At 37.7% G+C, this 23,473-nt stretch overlaps 1 protein-coding gene and 1 long non-coding RNA gene across 5 annotated transcripts in view; one reads left to right on the forward strand and one right to left on the reverse strand.

The window, feature by feature from the left end:
• Positions 1 to 112: 112 nt before the first annotated feature.
• On the reverse strand, positions 113 to 11,277 carry LOC127863180 (uncharacterized). Its single transcript, XR_008040952.1, has 6 exons — positions 10,412 to 11,277; positions 9,576 to 9,637; positions 7,002 to 7,063; positions 4,428 to 4,489; positions 1,852 to 1,913; positions 113 to 176 (listed from the first exon to the last, which is right to left on the reverse strand). It is a non-coding gene; the product is annotated as an uncharacterized LOC127863180 (long non-coding RNA).
• A 1,473-nt stretch (positions 11,278 to 12,750) lies between these two features.
• The window catches only part of LOC127863230 (uncharacterized), a 75,280-nt gene continuing 64,557 nt past the window's right edge, over positions 12,751 to 23,473 (forward strand). The window contains exons 1-6 of one of the 4 annotated variants that reach the window (XM_052402614.1): positions 12,751 to 13,038; positions 13,230 to 13,351; positions 14,402 to 14,618; positions 15,169 to 15,288; positions 18,226 to 18,428; positions 19,742 to 19,910. In XM_052402614.1, coding sequence (XP_052258574.1) covers positions 13,233 to 13,351; positions 14,402 to 14,618; positions 15,169 to 15,288; positions 18,226 to 18,428; positions 19,742 to 19,910 — 828 coding nt within the window. In that variant the 5' untranslated portion in view covers positions 12,751 to 13,038; positions 13,230 to 13,232. Of the gene's footprint in view, positions 13,352 to 14,401; positions 14,619 to 15,168; positions 15,289 to 18,225; positions 18,429 to 19,741; positions 19,911 to 21,490; positions 22,915 to 23,473 lie in introns of those variants that run through there. The other 3 variants (XM_052402631.1, XM_052402622.1, XM_052402640.1) reach the window with 3 other exon arrangements.

Genomic DNA, 23,473 nt, shown 5'->3' on the forward strand with positions numbered 1-23,473 from the left:
GAAGAGCATTCCAAGCCGAATTGATTTAAGCAATAAAAAAGATAGGTCACGCGATATGTAAGAAAGAACTCGTCACGAATCAAAAGTCACTGTGTTTTATGGCCATCTATTTACCGGCTTCTATCCAGTTCATGAGGGTTTCCCGCCATCTGTCAAAGTCTTATGTAGTCTCCAATCTTCAGATAAAAGAGTGAATTTCTAGTAAACAACAATGTTTTCCCTGCCACATGCACACAGAAATATACTCAAATAAAGTCATGGCAAGTGACCCTACAGAGAACCGTGTCTTCAAATAAATGATGTTCATGTTTTTAGAGAGTATAGCATTGCACTCCAAAAAGATTTACTATATTGCAACCTAAAGGAAAAATATCATCTGATTAAAATGTGTTTTTCTTGCATATTCTTATCTTCCTATTCATATTGCACACACATAATAAGTTTGGCTGGATTATCTGTCCATTTGGCCATTTTTTTTCATATTTTCACACGCGGGTGTTTTCGGTCCAAAGAAGGCGATTTTAGGCCTGTTAAAGCTTAAATGTCCCTTTAAGATTTAATGTGCTAAGTTCAATATCTGCAACAAAATACCAAAACAAACCAAATGGACATGCACGTGGGGCTTATGCGGGGTGGTGAAAGAATGACTTTGTTAGATATTTTCACTCTAAGCAATTTGATATGTCAATTTTGTGGGTTTTTTTTTTTTAATCACCCCAAAAATGTCAATTTCAAAGCAAGAAAATCCAATTTCATCCAAGAAAATAAACAAATTAGTACAAATGAGAGATCAAAGATACTTTGAACAGAAGAAATCAATAAGCTTCCAATAACTTGTTGTTTAGCACCAATAAAGTGTGAAATCTTGAAACGCGCCTTGTCGCTCGGAGCCCATTTATTTGCCAGAGGCCAATGATATATCCTAGCATTTAATGTCATGGGTGCCTTTAAACTGCAGCAGATGGTCAATATGCATTGCCAGCTCTCATTTAGAGGTTCAAAAGAATACAAAATTTCATATTTTTGGCACAAAACAAGTACTTTTGACTATTTTTATGGTGGCAATCTGGGTAAAAAATGGGGATTCATAACCAAGCGAAAGAAAAAAAATGCTCATTTTGGGGGTATAGAATGGACGGAAAGGTTAAAATGAACAAGATACATATATGTAGGCAAGCATTTTAAGCTTAGAAATGAGGTTCCATGTAGTAACAGGGGCAAAAAGGCAGCTCAGATCAATGCAGGCTTCCTGAAAGGGGTTTCTAGTACTTCTTTTGGGGACACAGCTTCCCGCAGAATTCTCAACACAACAAACATCATTGATCCATGTCACCTCTGTATGCAAAGACAAGCAAATAAAGTCAATACTGCCCTTAAATCACTGAATGAGAGAAGCATTTACCAAATAAAAAACAAAACTGGTTGCTGAAAGTGCCAAATTTTGTCAAAAAGATCCCTCTAATGTAAACGATGAAGGGGACACTCGCTACAACAATCCTATGTTTAAGTCGGACGCGACATCTTCTCATGCCGGAACCAGGACTGTAAGCATATTGTGAGAAAACAGTACCAAACACAAGCTAATTGTAGGGTAACAAGTAGCAAATCAACTCAGCTGTGCTGCACACATGCTCAGGAACAAGGATAAACATGTTGAGTACCAACTTCTGCTGCCAACAGAGCACGAGCTTTACGTGTCAGGACGCGGAATAATCGATACAAACTGCATGGGAATTGCACGACAGCAAGAGTTTGAGTGACCACAAAACTGATTAGGACAGTATTTCACACCTTAAGCATCATAAATATGCTTATTTGCCTGTGTACATGATAATAAATTAGTATTATTACCTGTTTTACCATCAACAACCCTTATCCAGTGGCCCTCGGCTTAGTCGCAGACATTCCTCTACCTGAAAAAGTCAAAATACCCAATAGAAATAGATATAAAATGAAGAAAAAAAACATGCAATTATGTATTTTAAGTGTACTTCTATGAATAATATGAGGTGATAAAGCTTGAAATATGCATGATTGTACTAAATATGAAAGCTGGCTCAGTTAAGCATCTGTTGCACTGTCAAAACTGTAAAAATGTCCGCCATTCCATGTAGGTGAAATGGGGCTCCGTTTGAATGTTCATGCTTTACGCACAAGCTATTGTTGCGTTACTGGATTGCGGAGTCCTTGGCGTTGAATTCTGACTTCTTGTAGCACAATAACGCTACACGGTCAACCAAAATGCCTTTGAATTTAAGTCGGAAAGCAATTTAGCCCTTATTCGGCTATACAAGGGTGGGGGGGTCAACTTGAAAAACAACTATTCCGGGTCAAATAATCTGAATTCATGCATTTAATGCACTAATTTTCTTCTCTTTTGCTAAGAAATGACCAAAAATCAGCTTTCCCAGTCATATTTTGCACTTGCAGATGATATTACATTTTTCACATAAAGCTAGTTTAGGTTACAATATAGTAAAAGATTTCCTACACAAATTCAATGTAAAAGCAATAACTTTAACGAAAAATAAAGTCAAACTTTTGCGCATAGAGACCCTCATAACCATACCTTTTCTCGAAGAGCATTCCAAGCCGAATTGATTTAAGCAATAAAAAAGATAGGTCACGCGATATGTAAGAAAGAACTCGTCACGAATCAAAAGTCACTGTTTTATGGCCATCTATTTACCGGCTTCTATCCAGTTCATGAGGGTTTCCCGCCATCTGTCAAAGTCTTATGTAGTCTCCAATCTTCAGATAAAAGAGTGAATTTCTAGTAAACAACAATGTTTTCCCTGCCACATGCACACAGAAATATACTCAAATAAAGTCATGGCAAGTGACCCTACAGAGAACCGTGTCTTCAAATAAATGATGTTCATGTTTTTAGAGAGTATAGCATTGCACTCCAAAAAGATTTACTATATTGCAACCTAAAGGAAAAATATCATCTGATTAAAATGTGTTTTTCTTGCATATTCTTATCTTCCTATTCATATTGCACACACATAATAAGTTTGGCTGGATTATCTGTCCATTTGGCCATTTTTTTTCATATTTTCACACGCGGGTGTTTTCGGTCCAAAGAAGGCGATTTTAGGCCTGTTAAAGCTTAAATGTCCCTTTAAGATTTAAATGTGCTAAGTTCAATATCTGCAACAAAATACCAAAACAAACCAAATGGACATGCACGTGGGGCTTATGCGGGGTGGTGAAAGAATGACTTTGTTAGATATTTTCACTCTAAGCAATTTGATAATGTCAATTTTGTGGGTTTTTTTTTTTAATCACCCCAAAAATGTCAATTTCAAAGCAAAGAAAATCCAATTTCATCCAAGAAAATAAACAAATTAGTACAAATGAGAGATCAAAGATACTTTGAACAGAAGAAATCAATAAGCTTCCAATAACTTGTTGTTTAGCACCAATAAAAGTGTGAAATCTTGAAACGCGCCTTGTCGCTCGGAGCCCATTTATTTGCCAGAGGCCAATGATATATCCTAGCATTTAATGTCATGGGTGCCTTTAAACTGCAGCAGATGGTCAATATGCATTGCCAGCTCTCATTTAGAGGTTCAAAAGAATACAAAATTTCATATTTTTGGCACAAAACAAGTACTTTTGACTATTTTTATGGTGGCAATCTGGGTAAAAAATGGGGATTCATAACCAAGCGAAAGAAAAAATGCTCATTTTGGGGGTATAGAATGGACGGAAAGGTTAAAATGAACAAGATACATATATGTAGGCAAGCATTTTAAGCTTAGAAATGAGGTTCCATGTAGTAACAGGGGCAAAAAGGCAGCTCAGATCAATGCAGGCTTCCTGAAAGGGGTTTCTAGTACTTCTTTTGGGGACACAGCTTCCCGCAGAATTCTCAACACAACAAACATCATTGATCCATGTCACCTCTGTATGCAAAGACAAGCAAATAAAGTCAATACTGCCCTTAAATCACTGAATGAGAGAAGCATTTACCAAATAAAAAACAAAACTGGTTGCTGAAAGTGCCAAATTTTGTCAAAAAGATCCCTCTAATGTAAACGATGAAGGGGACACTCGCTACAACAATCCTATGTTTAAGTCGGACGCGACATCTTCTCATGCCGGAACCAGGACTGTAAGCATATTGTGAGAAAACAGTACCAAACACAAGCTAATTGTAGGGTAACAAGTAGCAAATCAACTCAGCTGTGCTGCACACATGCTCAGGAACAAGGATAAACATGTTGAGTACCAACTTCTGCTGCCAACAGAGCACGAGCTTTACGTGTCAGGACGCGGAATAATCGATACAAACTGCATGGGAATTGCACGACAGCAAGAGTTTGAGTGACCACAAAACTGATTAGGACAGTATTTCACACCTTAAGCATCATAAATATGCTTATTTGCCTGTGTACATGATAATAAATTAGTATTATTACCTGTTTTACCATCAACAACCCTTATCCAGTGGCCCTCGGCTTAGTCGCAGACATTCCTCTACCTGAAAAAGTCAAAATACCCAATAGAAATAGATATAAAATGAAGAAAAAAACATGCAATTATGTATTTTAAGTGTACTTCTATGAATAATATGAGGTGATAAAGCTTGAAATATGCATGATTGTACTAAATATGAAAGCTGGCTCAGTTAAGCATCTGTTGCACTGTCAAAACTGTAAAAATGTCCGCCATTCCATGTAGGTGAAATGGGGCTCCGTTTGAATGTTCATGCTTTACGCACAAGCTATTGTTGCGTTACTGGATTGCGGAGTCCTTGGCGTTGAATTCTGACTTCTTGTAGCACAATAACGCTACACGGTCAACCAAAATGCCTTTGAATTTAAGTCGGAAAGCAATTTAGCCCTTATTCGGCTATACAAGGGTGGGGGGTCAACTTGAAAAACAACTATTCCGGGTCAAATAATCTGAATTCATGCATTTAATGCACTAATTTTCTTCTCTTTTGCTAAGAAATGACCAAAAATCAGCTTTCCCAGTCATATTTTGCACTTGCAGATGATATTACATTTTTCACATAAAGCTAGTTTAGGTTACAATATAGTAAAAGATTTCCTACACAAATTCAATGTAAAAGCAATAACTTTAACGAAAAATAAAGTCAAACTTTTGCGCATAGAGACCCTCATAACCATACCTTTTCTCGAAGAGCATTCCAAGCCGAATTGATTTAAGCAATAAAAAAGATAGGTCACGCGATATGTAAGAAAGAACTCGTCACGAATCAAAAGTCACTGTTTTATGGCCATCTATTTACCGGCTTCTATCCAGTTCATGAGGGTTTCCCGCCATCTGTCAAAGTCTTATGTAGTCTCCAATCTTCAGATAAAAGAGTGAATTTCTAGTAAACAACAATGTTTTCCCTGCCACATGCACACAGAAATATACTCAAATAAAGTCATGGCAAGTGACCCTACAGAGAACCGTGTCTTCAAATAAATGATGTTCATGTTTTTAGAGAGTATAGCATTGCACTCCAAAAAGATTTACTATATTGCAACCTAAAGGAAAAATATCATCTGATTAAAATGTGTTTTTCTTGCATATTCTTATCTTCCTATTCATATTGCACACACATAATAAGTTTGGCTGGATTATCTGTCCATTTGGCCATTTTTTTTCATATTTTCACACGCGGGTGTTTTCGGTCCAAAGAAGGCGATTTTAGGCCTGTTAAAGCTTAAATGTCCCTTTAAGATTTAAATGTGCTAAGTTCAATATCTGCAACAAAATACCAAAACAAACCAAATGGACATGCACGTGGGGCTTATGCGGGGTGGTGAAAGAATGACTTTGTTAGATATTTTCACTCTAAGCAATTTGATAATGTCAATTTTGTGGGTTTTTTTTTTTAATCACCCCAAAAATGTCAATTTCAAAGCAAAGAAAATCCAATTTCATCCAAGAAAATAAACAAATTAGTACAAATGAGAGATCAAAGATACTTTGAACAGAAGAAATCAATAAGCTTCCAATAACTTGTTGTTTAGCACCAATAAAAGTGTGAAATCTTGAAACGCGCCTTGTCGCTCGGAGCCCATTTATTTGCCAGAGGCCAATGATATATCCTAGCATTTAATGTCATGGGTGCCTTTAAACTGCAGCAGATGGTCAATATGCATTGCCAGCTCTCATTTAGAGGTTCAAAAGAATACAAAATTTCATATTTTTGGCACAAAACAAGTACTTTTGACTATTTTTATGGTGGCAATCTGGGTAAAAAATGGGGATTCATAACCAAGCGAAAGAAAAAATGCTCATTTTGGGGGTATAGAATGGACGGAAAGGTTAAAATGAACAAGATACATATATGTAGGCAAGCATTTTAAGCTTAGAAATGAGGTTCCATGTAGTAACAGGGGCAAAAAGGCAGCTCAGATCAATGCAGGCTTCCTGAAAGGGGTTTCTAGTACTTCTTTTGGGGACACAGCTTCCCGCAGAATTCTCAACACAACAAACATCATTGATCCATGTCACCTCTGTATGCAAAGACAAGCAAATAAAGTCAATACTGCCCTTAAATCACTGAATGAGAGAAGCATTTACCAAATAAAAAACAAAACTGGTTGCTGAAAGTGCCAAATTTTGTCAAAAAGATCCCTCTAATGTAAACGATGAAGGGGACACTCGCTACAACAATCCTATGTTTAAGTCGGACGCGACATCTTCTCATGCCGGAACCAGGACTGTAAGCATATTGTGAGAAAACAGTACCAAACACAAGCTAATTGTAGGGTAACAAGTAGCAAATCAACTCAGCTGTGCTGCACACATGCTCAGGAACAAGGATAAACATGTTGAGTACCAACTTCTGCTGCCAACAGAGCACGAGCTTTACGTGTCAGGACGCGGAATAATCGATACAAACTGCATGGGAATTGCACGACAGCAAGAGTTTGAGTGACCACAAAACTGATTAGGACAGTATTTCACACCTTAAGCATCATAAATATGCTTATTTGCCTGTGTACATGATAATAAATTAGTATTATTACCTGTTTTACCATCAACAACCCTTATCCAGTGGCCCTCGGCTTAGTCGCAGACATTCCTCTACCTGAAAAAGTCAAAATACCCAATAGAAATAGATATAAAATGAAGAAAAAAACATGCAATTATGTATTTTAAGTGTACTTCTATGAATAATATGAGGTGATAAAGCTTGAAATATGCATGATTGTACTAAATATGAAAGCTGGCTCAGTTAAGCATCTGTTGCACTGTCAAAACTGTAAAAATGTCCGCCATTCCATGTAGGTGAAATGGGGCTCCGTTTGAATGTTCATGCTTTACGCACAAGCTATTGTTGCGTTACTGGATTGCGGAGTCCTTGGCGTTGAATTCTGACTTCTTGTAGCACAATAACGCTACACGGTCAACCAAAATGCCTTTGAATTTAAGTCGGAAAGCAATTTAGCCCTTATTCGGCTATACAAGGGTGGGGGGTCAACTTGAAAAACAACTATTCCGGGTCAAATAATCTGAATTCATGCATTTAATGCACTAATTTTCTTCTCTTTTGCTAAGAAATGACCAAAAATCAGCTTTCCCAGTCATATTTTGCACTTGCAGATGATATTACATTTTTCACATAAAGCTAGTTTAGGTTACAATATAGTAAAAGATTTCCTACACAAATTCAATGTAAAAGCAATAACTTTAACGAAAAATAAAGTCAAACTTTTGCGCATAGAGACCCTCATAACCATACCTTTTCTCGAAGAGCATTCCAAGCCGAATTGATTTAAGCAATAAAAAAGATAGGTCACGCGATATGTAAGAAAGAACTCGTCACGAATCAAAAGTCACTGTTTTATGGCCATCTATTTACCGGCTTCTATCCAGTTCATGAGGGTTTCCCGCCATCTGTCAAAGTCTTATGTAGTCTCCAATCTTCAGATAAAAGAGTGAATTTCTAGTAAACAACAATGTTTTCCCTGCCACATGCACACAGAAATATACTCAAATAAAGTCATGGCAAGTGACCCTACAGAGAACCGTGTCTTCAAATAAATGATGTTCATGTTTTTAGAGAGTATAGCATTGCACTCCAAAAAGATTTACTATATTGCAACCTAAAGGAAAAATATCATCTGATTAAAATGTGTTTTTCTTGCATATTCTTATCTTCCTATTCATATTGCACACACATAATAAGTTTGGCTGGATTATCTGTCCATTTGGCCATTTTTTTTCATATTTTCACACGCGGGTGTTTTCGGTCCAAAGAAGGCGATTTTAGGCCTGTTAAAGCTTAAATGTCCCTTTAAGATTTAAATGTGCTAAGTTCAATATCTGCAACAAAATACCAAAACAAACCAAATGGACATGCACGTGGGGCTTATGCGGGGTGGTGAAAGAATGACTTTGTTAGATATTTTCACTCTAAGCAATTTGATAATGTCAATTTTGTGGGTTTTTTTTTTTAATCACCCCAAAAATGTCAATTTCAAAGCAAAGAAAATCCAATTTCATCCAAGAAAATAAACAAATTAGTACAAATGAGAGATCAAAGATACTTTGAACAGAAGAAATCAATAAGCTTCCAATAACTTGTTGTTTAGCACCAATAAAAGTGTGAAATCTTGAAACGCGCCTTGTCGCTCGGAGCCCATTTATTTGCCAGAGGCCAATGATATATCCTAGCATTTAATGTCATGGGTGCCTTTAAACTGCAGCAGATGGTCAATATGCATTGCCAGCTCTCATTTAGAGGTTCAAAAGAATACAAAATTTCATATTTTTGGCACAAAACAAGTACTTTTGACTATTTTTATGGTGGCAATCTGGGTAAAAAATGGGGATTCATAACCAAGCGAAAGAAAAAATGCTCATTTTGGGGGTATAGAATGGACGGAAAGGTTAAAATGAACAAGATACATATATGTAGGCAAGCATTTTAAGCTTAGAAATGAGGTTCCATGTAGTAACAGGGGCAAAAAGGCAGCTCAGATCAATGCAGGCTTCCTGAAAGGGGTTTCTAGTACTTCTTTTGGGGACACAGCTTCCCGCAGAATTCTCAACACAACAAACATCATTGATCCATGTCACCTCTGTATGCAAAGACAAGCAAATAAAGTCAATACTGCCCTTAAATCACTGAATGAGAGAAGCATTTACCAAATAAAAAACAAAACTGGTTGCTGAAAGTGCCAAATTTTGTCAAAAAGATCCCTCTAATGTAAACGATGAAGGGGACACTCGCTACAACAATCCTATGTTTAAGTCGGACGCGACATCTTCTCATGCCGGAACCAGGACTGTAAGCATATTGTGAGAAAACAGTACCAAACACAAGCTAATTGTAGGGTAACAAGTAGCAAATCAACTCAGCTGTGCTGCACACATGCTCAGGAACAAGGATAAACATGTTGAGTACCAACTTCTGCTGCCAACAGAGCACGAGCTTTACGTGTCAGGACGCGGAATAATCGATACAAACTGCATGGGAATTGCACGACAGCAAGAGTTTGAGTGACCACAAAACTGATTAGGACAGTATTTCACACCTTAAGCATCATAAATATGCTTATTTGCCTGTGTACATGATAATAAATTAGTATTATTACCTGTTTTACCATCAACAACCCTTATCCAGTGGCCCTCGGCTTAGTCGCAGACATTCCTCTACCTGAAAAAGTCAAAATACCCAATAGAAATAGATATAAAATGAAGAAAAAAACATGCAATTATGTATTTTAAGTGTACTTCTATGAATAATATGAGGTGATAAAGCTTGAAATATGCATGATTGTACTAAATATGAAAGCTGGCTCAGTTAAGCATCTGTTGCACTGTCAAAACTGTAAAAATGTCCGCCATTCCATGTAGGTGAAATGGGGCTCCGTTTGAATGTTCATGCTTTACGCACAAGCTATTGTTGCGTTACTGGATTGCGGAGTCCTTGGCGTTGAATTCTGACTTCTTGTAGCACAATAACGCTACACGGTCAACCAAAATGCCTTTGAATTTAAGTCGGAAAGCAATTTAGCCCTTATTCGGCTATACAAGGGTGGGGGGTCAACTTGAAAAACAACTATTCCGGGTCAAATAATCTGAATTCATGCATTTAATGCACTAATTTTCTTCTCTTTTGCTAAGAAATGACCAAAAATCAGCTTTCCCAGTCATATTTTGCACTTGCAGATGATATTACATTTTTCACATAAAGCTAGTTTAGGTTACAATATAGTAAAAGATTTCCTACACAAATTCAATGTAAAAGCAATAACTTTAACGAAAAATAAAGTCAAACTTTTGCGCATAGAGACCCTCATAACCATACCTTTTCTCGAAGAGCATTCCAAGCCGAATTGATTTAAGCAATAAAAAAGATAGGTCACGCGATATGTAAGAAAGAACTCGTCACGAATCAAAAGTCACTGTTTTATGGCCATCTATTTACCGGCTTCTATCCAGTTCATGAGGGTTTCCCGCCATCTGTCAAAGTCTTATGTAGTCTCCAATCTTCAGATAAAAGAGTGAATTTCTAGTAAACAACAATGTTTTCCCTGCCACATGCACACAGAAATATACTCAAATAAAGTCATGGCAAGTGACCCTACAGAGAACCGTGTCTTCAAATAAATGATGTTCATGTTTTTAGAGAGTATAGCATTGCACTCCAAAAAGATTTACTATATTGCAACCTAAAGGAAAAATATCATCTGATTAAAATGTGTTTTTCTTGCATATTCTTATCTTCCTATTCATATTGCACACACATAATAAGTTTGGCTGGATTATCTGTCCATTTGGCCATTTTTTTTCATATTTTCACACGCGGGTGTTTTCGGTCCAAAGAAGGCGATTTTAGGCCTGTTAAAGCTTAAATGTCCCTTTAAGATTTAAATGTGCTAAGTTCAATATCTGCAACAAAATACCAAAACAAACCAAATGGACATGCACGTGGGGCTTATGCGGGGTGGTGAAAGAATGACTTTGTTAGATATTTTCACTCTAAGCAATTTGATAATGTCAATTTTGTGGGTTTTTTTTTTTAATCACCCCAAAAATGTCAATTTCAAAGCAAAGAAAATCCAATTTCATCCAAGAAAATAAACAAATTAGTACAAATGAGAGATCAAAGATACTTTGAACAGAAGAAATCAATAAGCTTCCAATAACTTGTTGTTTAGCACCAATAAAAGTGTGAAATCTTGAAACGCGCCTTGTCGCTCGGAGCCCATTTATTTGCCAGAGGCCAATGATATATCCTAGCATTTAATGTCATGGGTGCCTTTAAACTGCAGCAGATGGTCAATATGCATTGCCAGCTCTCATTTAGAGGTTCAAAAGAATACAAAATTTCATATTTTTGGCACAAAACAAGTACTTTTGACTATTTTTATGGTGGCAATCTGGGTAAAAAATGGGGATTCATAACCAAGCGATACCATACCTTTTCTCGAAGAGCATTCCAAGCCGAATTGATTTAAGCAATAAAAAAGATAGGTCACGCGATATGTAAGAATTTCTAGTAAACAACAATGTTTTCCCTGCCACATGCACACAGAAATATACTCAAATAAAGTCATGGCAAGTGACCCTACAGAGAACCGTGTCTTCAAATAAATGATGTTCATGTTTTTAGAGAGTATAGCATTGCACTCCAAAAAGATTTACTATATTGCAACCTTGTTACATTGGTAGACGATTTCCCGCAGAAAGTTATAAATTAATCTCCTTTTGAAGAACGTTGCTTACATCTTTAACAAGTAACATATATTTAGGTCGAGACGGCAAGTTGAATCGGTCTCAACTGAAATGAGATTTTAGGTCGTTCTAGAGCTCTACTTTCAGTAGGCCTACAGGACTCTTAAAGGATCCTAATGGGGGACAGTCTTTGTTCCACTGTACTAATGGGAGGGGGGGAGGTCGAAAAGAAGACATGTACAATTAATAGTAATGTATCAATATGTTGATACTTAATAAGTTAAATAAAACGCCGTGTATTAACTATGTTTAATCTTGATTTACATGGTTATTGAAATTCAACAGTTCAACAAGTAATAAATAAACGCAAAAACCACAATTTTTAAACTGTAATTATGGAATTTATTCAAACTTAACACTCAATAATGTTGATCCAAATAGATCCAAAATTCCAAATGCACTTAACGCACAATCAATAAGCCCCGTTTTTGCAGAGCGCGTCTTCAGTATAAAAAGGTTAACAAATTGTGATTTATTAACCGATTTACGATGCGGTTTGTTTGTATTGCGTTAGAAATAATTTCCAGAGGAAACAATTTTCTTGCTGAGCGTGTTAACGAGCTGATGCTTTATGTTAAACAATTTTTGAAGAAAACATGTTTTTTTTAATGTAGGTGGATATTCGAAAGATAACTACTCAAGTATCGCACAAAATAATAATACATACAATGCTGGTCGTGATCATGATGATATACGGTTCATGAAATTCGAAAACGATAACTGATGTCAAAATCCTTACAGAAATTACCTTTTTCTGATCGCGGGTATATAGTTTGCTAATGTTCGTTTTCAGAAGTGCATACTGTAAAACAAACACATTCAATAGTATGTTTATTTAAATACGAATTTTTGAAGTACTTGCCTTAATATTTGAACACATTAACTAGTTTCGAATTTTATCCGTGAAATACATCACATTAACATAACAAACATACCGATTTGACCCTGTTGAATACAAAACATTCCTTTTAAGCAAGGTTATGATTGTATATTTTTAGCTCAAAACAGAAAGACATTTATGATGAATACATTCCTAAAAAAAGCACACCTGAGAGATTCTAATTAAACGTTCCTGAAATAAAGTAAACAATAAGGTTGATGTGTATTGATTGTGTTTCTTCACAAATGTTACTTAAATTAGTCCTTCAACAATTGTTATAACACAAAAGACGGACTTCAGACGTCAATCTGAATACAAAAAGATTACGTCACTATATCGCTGACGTAACGCCGTTGTAATTGACGTCAATGACGTCGAGCGTCATGGTAACAGGGATGAACGTGTTTTTTCAAGTTGGGCCGGTATCAGATGGATAAGTATTATTTTTTTATTCTTTTTATATTTTATTGTAAGCTTAACCACTTATCATAGCATATATTTGCCTGGAATGAAATTATCATATCATTGTAATATGTGCCAATTATGACGTCCTAAATGTACATTTGTCGAGAGAAGAATCGGCAACTGGTAGAAGAAGGTCCATTTAAAATCCGGTTCCGTTGCCTAGGTAATGCCGAAATCGAGCCAGACGCTCATACTTAAGAAAGGCGTAGTGACGGAGGATGAAGTGCGACCGACGTCGTCGGGACATCGGTCGGGATCTCAGTGCTCTGTGCCGACAGGTGTGAGGTAATATTGAACGTGATTCTGATGATGATTTAGATAGTGAAGTGGTGGTGATTTTGATGGTGGTGATTATGATGCGCGAACTACTACTTCTACTACTACTACTACTAAAACTACTATCATTGTTACTGCTTCTGCTGCTGCTTCTACTGCTGCTGCTGCTGCTACTACTGCTACTGCTACTGATACTGCTACTGCTACTGCTACTGCTACTACTACTTCTACTACTACTACTACTACTACTTCTTCTACTACTACTTCTTCTTCTTCTACTACTACTACTACTACTACTACTACTACTACTACTACTACTACTACTACTACTACTACTACTACTACTACTACACTACTACTACTAGTACTACTACTACTACTACTACTACTACTACTACTACTACTACTACTACTACTACTACTACTACTACTACTACTACTACTACTACTACTACTACTACTACTACTACTACTACTACTACTACTACTACTACTACTACTACTTCTACCGCCACTACTGCTGCTGCTGCTTTCTTTTCATAGTTAAACTGATGTTTAATTGGAAACTAGTTTTTCGTCTTTATTTTGCAGCGTTATATTTTAAATAGTACAATCGCACTCACTGTGCGCGTGTAATTGTAATGAAGCTGCTGTTACTATGTTTATAAATCGGGCCCCTTTGCGCGTTACGTACTTCTAACAACTACCAGCCTTGTTCTGAGAAAACTGGGCTTAATGCATGTGCGTTCAGTATCATCACAGATTAGCCTGTGCATTCCGCACAGGCTAATCAGGGACGACACTTTCCGCCTAAACTTGATTTTCGGTAAGGAGGGACTTCCTTGAAACTAAAAATACCAAAAAAGCGGAAAGTGTCGTCCCTGATTAGCCTGTGCGGACTGCACAGGCTAATCTGGGACGACACCTTACGCACATTCATTAAGCCTAGTTTTCTCACAACGCATCTCATATGTAGTGTTGCATTTTATCAGTCTTATATCAGTATAATAATACTCAATGTGCGCTTGTTTTTTTATTGTTGCTGTTTTTTTTTCTAAGATCGAGTCCACAGTGCGCGTTCCGTAACCCGGCCCGCTGCAGCATCGTGACCGTCTACAACTTGGAGCAGAGGCTGGTGGGAGTGGGTCGGGACGTGCCGGACCGGGACGCTGTGTATACCCTTGGGCGCGAGTCTGCGCAACTCTTCAGACATCAAACGCTACCGAAGGGTTACACCAACATCCTCGCATTCGATCCGGACTCGAAATCATATCATGTAACCGTACAACGAAGTGTGCCCGACTAAAAATTTGAGAAGGACGTCAATTTTACGTCATGAATTTATTATTTCAACGAAATTCGAAAGTTAACCTTTGTTCAAATGTAAAAAAAAGGACTAATATTCATACAATAACAAAGAAAATAATAATAATGAAATGACCTATACTGAAAACAAATCTAGTGTTGACATAATTTTATAAACACATGTTATAGAAAATACTTCAATTGCGGGAGGAAAGGGGAGGGCAAATAAAGACTATTATTCTCGGAAAGCGGATCTTTATGATAATGCATAAAGAGTGAATCTAGATAAGCCTGTGCAGTCCGCACCAGCTAATCAGGGACGAAACTTTCCGATTTATTGGATTTTTTCGTTAAAAGAAATTCTCTTCTGAACGAAAATTCAATTTCTGCGGAGTGTCATCCCTGTAAGCGTGTGCGGACTGCACAGGCCAATCTGAAATGACATTTTACGCACATGAATTAATCCCAGTACGAGGCCTGAACAATCTTACCTTAATAATGCACAATTTCTATTCTCAAAGTGGTGTGCACTGGGCGAGACTGGTTCCTCCACGGAAGTTTATTACGTGAACAGCCGGCCCACTTCCGGCCGATGTCGGCCCTTCGCCGCCGGACCAGACAGATCGTCCATCTCTTTAGAGGTAAATGGTCGGTAATTGAATAGAGTCCGTCTTATAGAGCATCATTCGATACATATGTATGGTCGGTAATTGAATAGAGTCCGTCTTATAGAACTTCATACGATATATATGTATGGTCGGTAATTGAATAGAGCCCGTCTTATAGAGCATCATACGATACATATGTATGGTCGGTAATTGAATAGAGCCCGACTTATAGAGCATCATACGATAATTATGTATGGTCGGTAATTGAATAGAGCCCGACTTATAGAGCATCATACGATAATTATGTATGGTCGGTAATTGAATAGAGCCCGACTTATAGAGCATCATACGATACATATGTATGGTCGGTAATTGAATAGCGCCCGTCTTATAGACCATCATACGATAAATATGTATGGTCGGTAATTGAATAGTGCATGTCTTATAGAGCATCATACGATACATATGTATAGTCGGTAATTGAATAGAGCCCGACTTATAGAGCATCATACGATACATATGTATGGTCGGTAATTGAATAGAGTCCGTCTTATAGACATTCATACGATAAATATGTATGGTCGGTAATTGAATAGAGCCCGTCTTATAGAGCATCATACGATACATATGTATAGTCGGTAATTGAATAGAGCCCGTCTTATAGAGCATCATACGATACATATGTATAGTCGGTAATTGAATAGAGTCCGTCTTATAGACATTCATACGATACGTATGTATGGTCGGTAATTGAATAGAGCATGTCTTATAGAGCATCATACGATACATATGTATGGTCGGTAATTGAATAGAGCCCGTCTTATAGAATTTCATACGATAATTATGTATGGTCGGTAATTGAATAGAGCCCGTCTTATAGAGCATCATACGATACATATGTATGGTCGGTAATTGAATAGAGCCCGTCTTATAGAATTTCATACGATATATATGTATGGTCGGTAATTGAATAGAGCCCGTCTTATAGAGCATCATACGATACATATGTATGGTCGGTAATTGAATAGAGCCCGTCTTATAGAGCATCATACGATACATATGTATGGTCGGTAATTGAATAGAGCCCGTCTTATAGAGCATCATACGATACATATGTATGGCCGGTAATTGAATAGAGCCCGTCTTATAGAATTTCATACGATATATATGTATGGTCGGTAATTAAATAGTGTCCGTCTTATAGAACGTCATACGATACATATGTATGGTCGGTAATTGAATAGAGCCCGTGTTATAGAACATCATACGAAATATATGTATGGTCGGTAATTGAATAGAGCCCGTCTTACAGAACATCATACGATACATATGTATGGTCGGTAATTGAATAGAGCCCATCTTATAGAACACCATACGATACATATGCATGGTTGGTAATTGAATAGAGCCCGTCTTATAGAACATCATACGAAATTTATTATAGCAGCGCTCTGAGAAAACCGGCCTTAATGCATGTGCGTAAAGTGTCGTTCTATACTAGCCTGTGCAGTTCACTAGACGTTCGCGAATTATTGTACTGCCTTTAAACAAAACATACTACGCAATCAGACAGAAAGTGACATCCAAGATAAGCCTGTGCGTACTGAACAGGCTAATCTGGGACGACACTTGAGTTTACGCACAGACATTAATCCCAGTTTTTTCCATGCGGGTTTCGTATAAAGTTACGGTTATTTTGACGAAGTACAATAACAAGGTCTCAACCTCTCTGATAACTTACTTTCAATAGTTCTTTTAAATTCCTGACAATAATTTACAATCTCTTTATTTAAGGATATTATTTTGTATTAAGGTGAAATAACAGTGAGCATAAATTCAAGCCGTAACTATAATTATTCGTACAAAATTTGATGACAAATTACCAAGGCAACTTTTGAAACCTAAGGAAATTTCTTAATTTTAATAATGAATATGTCCTAAATCATTGTGTTGGTTCGTTTAGATGGGACATATTTTACACGTTTGTTATGAAGACTCTTTGGATTACACAAAGCTTTTGAATTAAAACACTGAATTTAGTCGTATGCCGGCTTCTCCGTTCCTTTTTAGAAATCGGTGCATGTCTCGTATTTACACTGACTCGACATGTTTCTATTTAGACACTTCACTGGTTTCGAGCATCAAATATGTCACTGGTTCCGATCATTTCTCCGATCAACACATTGTCCTTCTAATAAAAACAACAGTATGCGATGGCGTCATTTTTATCGATTATTATTTTCTTATTTTTTTTTTCTAAAAAAAATAATTTTCGTTTCAATTAGTACAACACGTACGGCTCTAGTCAACATTATTGAGATTCGTTTTAGGTAATTGACTGCAAACAATATATATAAACACGCTCACAATTATTAAACTTACGACAAGCTCGAAGCAGTTTTCGATCAGCAAAAAGGATATAACTGCTGCGATTACTTTAGTCTGTCGGTCTGTATGATTTTTCTCAATTGATTTAGCGTACTATACAAAAACTAAACTGAATTACGAATAAATGATAAATGTTCAGCGCAAAAATGCAATTAATGAAGACAAAAGTGGTATATTTATTATAACTCATTTCACATTGATATAATAAAATGAAATATTTCCTATAGTAGTTGTAGTATCAAACCCGGCTCGAGGCCGATTACTTTGATTCAAATAACCATAGACAAAACAACACAAGACACCATTGAAAGTTCCACAATCTATTCAGCGCCCTCTAAACATGTACATATCAGGGGATGCCACTCTTACAATAATCCTTGTAATATGTATAACAGAATTACTCCCCTCAGACCATTGAATACTCATAACATGATACGATACTACAGTAGTGCAATCATTAGTTTTTCACAATCACTACACAGACAGTATTCTTCTTTATCGCGATTTCCTTAATTTAAAAAACTTTGTTTTGGGAGGTATCCGCTCCGAGCATGCGCAGTTAGCTGACTTCTCATATTTCAGCAGCCGGTCAGTCCTTTCCAGTATCAGAAGTTACTCGCTCTTGGTTTCCGGCCCAGTACCCTCTTGCTGGACCCGGACTGCGTGTATGACGCTACCAGTCACCGCGCTTGTAGTACGCATGCGCCGCGATCCCGTAAGGAGAGCCCGCAGAAACCGGACGCAACAAGCGGGACCGCGGCGCGGAGCGCTGTTGATCCACAAATGTAAGTGTCACGTCATAAGTCAATGACTGATGTTTATCATTTGTTCGCTATAACTCGTTCACACGGTGGTCTGTCTGTGGGGTGTTTATTAATCGTTTGATCGCTATCAGGTTTCCGCATGTCGTCTGTTTAGATCACTTTTCAGTCCATCGGGCGCTATGCAGGATGTTTTTACCACATTTATATAGCGCCCTTTTCATACAGTGTGTTCAGAAGCGCTTCACAATTACCCCCAGATCACTGGGCCATAAGTCGTCCGTTAACATTCGGCGCAGTATGCAGCCACGGCACATTGGCTTATTTCCCTCACAGGTGACCATTTACACATCTGGGTCGAGAGGAGCAAAATGGGGTTAAAGTTCTTGCTCATGAAAATTCCAGTGGTCAGGGTGGGATTCGAACCAGGCACATCACAATCTCTTTGCCAGCGTCCTACCATTAGACCACTGCTCCCATAGAAAAACTGCACAAAAAAAATCTTCCCTTTTTCCCCGATAAAATTTAATGAGCCTCGTCCTGTGAATTCTAGGCTTCATGCATGTGCGTTAATTGTCATTCCAGATTTACCTGTACAATTCGCACAGGCTAATCAGGGACGACGCTTTCCGCCTCACCTGGATTTTCGTTAAGAAGACACTTCCTTTTAACATTAATTTCCATTAAAGCGGAATTGATTTGCTTAACACAAAAACACGAAAAATAATAAACCGTTATACAGTCAAATTAACTTACAGTCTATGCAATTTTTTTTTCAAAAATAACACATTTACACTTTTATTAATAATCGTAAAAAGAAAATATATGTAATGCTTACATAAAATCAGTTGCAAGTGAATAGCAAATGTAACAAATATTAATTACCTTTAAACAGCGTTGTTACAGGAAAAATGGCGACATCTGTCAAAGAAAACGCCTTGTAATTTCAATAATAGTCACTGATGATTTCATTTTAGTTGCCGTTTTTTAAACACTTCTGGTTTTTTGGTTTCATCTGCATCGATGTGTTATACACAAAACGATTTTCACGTGCACGAAAATGTTTTGACAGTTGAACGCACATGCTAATCGTGACAATTTTATAATGAACATTACATGTACTTATTGAAAGAAATGCGTAAGATTATCTCTTTAAACGCAAGTATTTGAAATATGTTTTGTCACGAGTTACCATTTATATGTTTGTCTCATGTTGATTAATGCCCGCCGCTGAAAATTGCATTATCGTGATTTTTAGTAACAATTTAGTTACGTAATTCTATATTATTTTTTCCTGTTTTAAGTCGCTTTAACCGGTGCAGCCCTCATGGTTTCAGTGACGCGGTAACGCCGGATGATTTAGCTTGCCCGGAGGCCGATGTCATGCGCAGTGACAACATCAACCGGATCGCCCCAAGTCTGCACATGCGCAGTGACACATCACCCAGTCGTCCGAATGCCGCAGTTTTCAGTTTCCGGAACAACGAAAGCGTGTCTCACTCGGAGGTAAAATTGTTAGACTCCACTTACACGACCGCATTTTTGTGACATTCTATTTCGAGTTTTTGATTTTTGAAACAAAGAACTTAAATTGTATCCACCAGCTACATATGTTCGATTGGTCATTGTCGGCTCGGGTACTAATTACTAAATGTGCCCCAGATACGAAAAATAAACTAACGCGTACCCAGCCAATTTAATGTGTACCCGAGTTTTACTCCCGCCTAAAATTCGATGTCATAAAACGCGCTACGGAATACGAAACAAATTTTTCTTTGAAAAAAAAACTCTCTTAAAATGCTTTTTTGAGCAGTAGTTTCGATAGTATAGTGGCCATTTTAAAGAATATTGACATAAATGTGAACACAATTCATTTGGAGAAAAAAAACGCCAACAACGACCAATTTAGCGTTAGAATTTTCGGGTACGTTTCAGTATATTTTCCGTATCCGGAGTACATTAAAGTATACTTAAGAATACCCAGGGTACATTTAAGTAGTACACGAGCGGTCAATGACCAATCGAGCGATACTGTAAGTGATATAAATCATAAAATGTATTATAATTGCAAAGACGGACTTTGATCAAATATATATAAGTAATTGTACCACCACCACCACCGACCACCACCACCAACAACAACCAATAATACCACTACTACAACTACTATTTATATAAAATCACGAACAGGTGCAGCACATTATACAGACTCAACGTTCCGGTGCAACGTATCCAGTTCAATCCGCTCGATATCCGGTCATCGCGACCAGGTGTCAAATCCTGCTGGGTCGTCGAATTTTGTACTACAGCGGATGTGGCAAAATCTATACAGTTGGGACTTAAGTGGGCACTGACCTGTTGGTGTTTTATCCGCACGATGACGTCATTAGACGCGAAACTGCGACCTATAGAAACTTCATGGAGGTTGTTAACGCCCACGCAGTGATCGCGGCGTCTGCTGATAACGCAGTGCGCGGGAAACTTTAACACGAAGTTTTCAACGGTCGATGTCACTCGCAACCATAAAGCTATGAGCTTATTGGAATTGACTTTTTATCCTCCGCCATAGCTAGATAGCTAGATTCTTTATTTCCTCCATTCATGGAGAGCTTAACACATTTACAACAAGTATTTACATCATTAATGTATACAATAGATAATAATATGTGTATATTAATATATGTACATGCATATCAACAACAATAGAGAGACGATTTTATAATTAGACACTCACAAACTAACAAACTAGTCTCAGCAATAGGATTGCTAATTGATTATTCAGGCGATTGTCATCTGTAGTTGATAGCGTCATTTGAAACAACGTTACGATTTGTTCTAATGGTGTCTTTCGTATTAATTTAATAAAACACTGAGACCCCTTTTGGTAAATGACAGCATCCCAAAGTGATTCACGTAACAGTTCCCTTCTCGAACAAAAACACACTGAATGAAGTAGTTTGTTTTCCGTGTGTATCCCACACAATGAGCACACTGTTGGGTACGATCTAGAGAGGAATCCTCCCAGTTGTGCCATCAGGGTGGCTATTAAGGGCGATAGCTTAGGCGAAATCCGGGATATTTTCCAGAGGGACGAGGGCTTATCTACGTGTAGAACATCATCAAGGTTCAATGTGGGACACACGTCCCGGATACTTTCCAACTGTCTGTGATGTTCCGGAGCGGATACCGATCGTTGGAGCATCTGTTTCCACGCTTGCTTAGACGGGAACAAACCTGATTGTAAATACCCGTCTAAACACGATTGCAGTTGGTATTTATACAGCAGTCTGTAGATTTCCGGAACGAAGCCTTTAGTTTGTTTGTCGTTATTCAGGTATCGTACAAGTCTGTTAATGAACACTTGTTTGGCAAGGTATTGGTTTGGTAAACGACATAATTGACCAAAAAACAAAGATATTGTTTTGGCGTTGTCCGTCCGTCTTTCCGTCCGTCCTTTCGTCCGTCCGGCACTTTTGTGTCCGGAGCCCTATCTTTGAAGTGCTTTGGCGGATTTCAATGAAACTTGGCACGAGTATATATATGGATAAGAGGATGTTGCACGCCTAATGGCATTGTACACCATCTGTTAATAACAGAGTTATGGCCCTTTGTATCTTGGAAAAATGCTTTTTTGTGTCCGGAGCCATATCTTGGAAGTGCTTTGGAGGATTTCAATTAAACTTGGTATGAGCATATATATGGATAAGAGGATGTTGCACGCCTAATGGCATTGTACACCATCTGTTAATAACAGAGTTATGGCCCTTTGTATCTTGGAAAAATGCTTTTTTGTGTCCGGAGCCATATCTTGGAAGTGCTTTGGCGGATTTCAATTAAACTTGGTATGAGTATATATATGGATAAGAGGATGTTGCACGCCTAATGGCATTGTACACCATCTGTTAATAACAGAGTTATGGCCCTTTGTATCTTGGAAAAATGCTTTTTTGTGTCCGGAGCCATATCTTGGAAGTGCTTTGGCGGATTTCAATTAAACTTGGTATGAGTATATATATGGATAAGAGGATGATGCACGCCTAATGGCATTGTACACCATCTGTTAATAACAGAGTTATGGCCCTTTGTATCTTGGAAAAATGCTTTTTAGTGTCCGGAGCCATATCTTAGAAGTGCTTTGGCGGATTTCATTGAAACTTGGTATGAGTATATATATGGATAAGAGGATGATGCACACCAAATGGCAGTGTACAACATTGGATAATAAAGGAGTTATGGCCCTTTGTATCTTGAAAAAATGCTTTTTTGAGTGTCAAATATAACACTTTTGTGTCCAGAAGCATATTGGCGGGGGATATCGAATTTGCTTGTTGAAACTATGTCATCATGATAATTTGTGTCGTTTGGTATATGTACCATAGCATGTACCAACAAGAGCACCGCCTTGCGGGTGCAGACCGCTCATCTATTTTCTTTTTAAAGGTGAAGGGACTCTCATTTTCAATCACAAAGGAGGGAGGGGTGGAGTGAAGAGGGGTGTATAGTGTGGGGGTGTGGAATTTATTACATTATCTTCCAAAAATGCGAAAAAAACGAAAAAAAATCGGGGGGGGAGTGGGGGGGGATTCTTGGGTGCGATGGTTGGACGTTATTTAAAACATAAATTAATAAAAATAAATATTTGTGTTTTTAACCGTTTCAAAAAAAAAAAATTGGGAGGGTGGGGGGGGGGGGGGGTATAGTGTGAGGGTGTGGTGGTAATTTGTGAAATGGTGAGATGATCTTAAAAAAAAAAAAAATAGGGGGGGGATTCGGGTGGGGGGATTCTTGGGTGCGATGGTTGGACGGTATTTCAAACATATAATAATAAAAATAAATATTTGTGTTTTTTAACCGTTGCAAAAAAAAATTGGGGGGTGGGGTGGGGGGTATAGAGTGAGGGTGTGGTGGTCATTTGTGAGATGATCTTAAAAAAAAAATATTAGGGGGGGGGGAGGGACGGGGGGGGGAGGGCACACGGGATGGTTTGGGTGGAGTCTATTGTGGTATGTCAGGTAAGAGTAGTTTTGTCAAAGTATCAATCAAATCTAATCATAAATAAAGAAGCTATG

This window comes from Dreissena polymorpha, chromosome 1 (genome assembly GCF_020536995.1).
Source record: "Dreissena polymorpha isolate Duluth1 chromosome 1, UMN_Dpol_1.0, whole genome shotgun sequence".
Lineage (NCBI taxonomy): Eukaryota > Metazoa > Mollusca > Bivalvia > Myida > Dreissenidae > Dreissena > Dreissena polymorpha.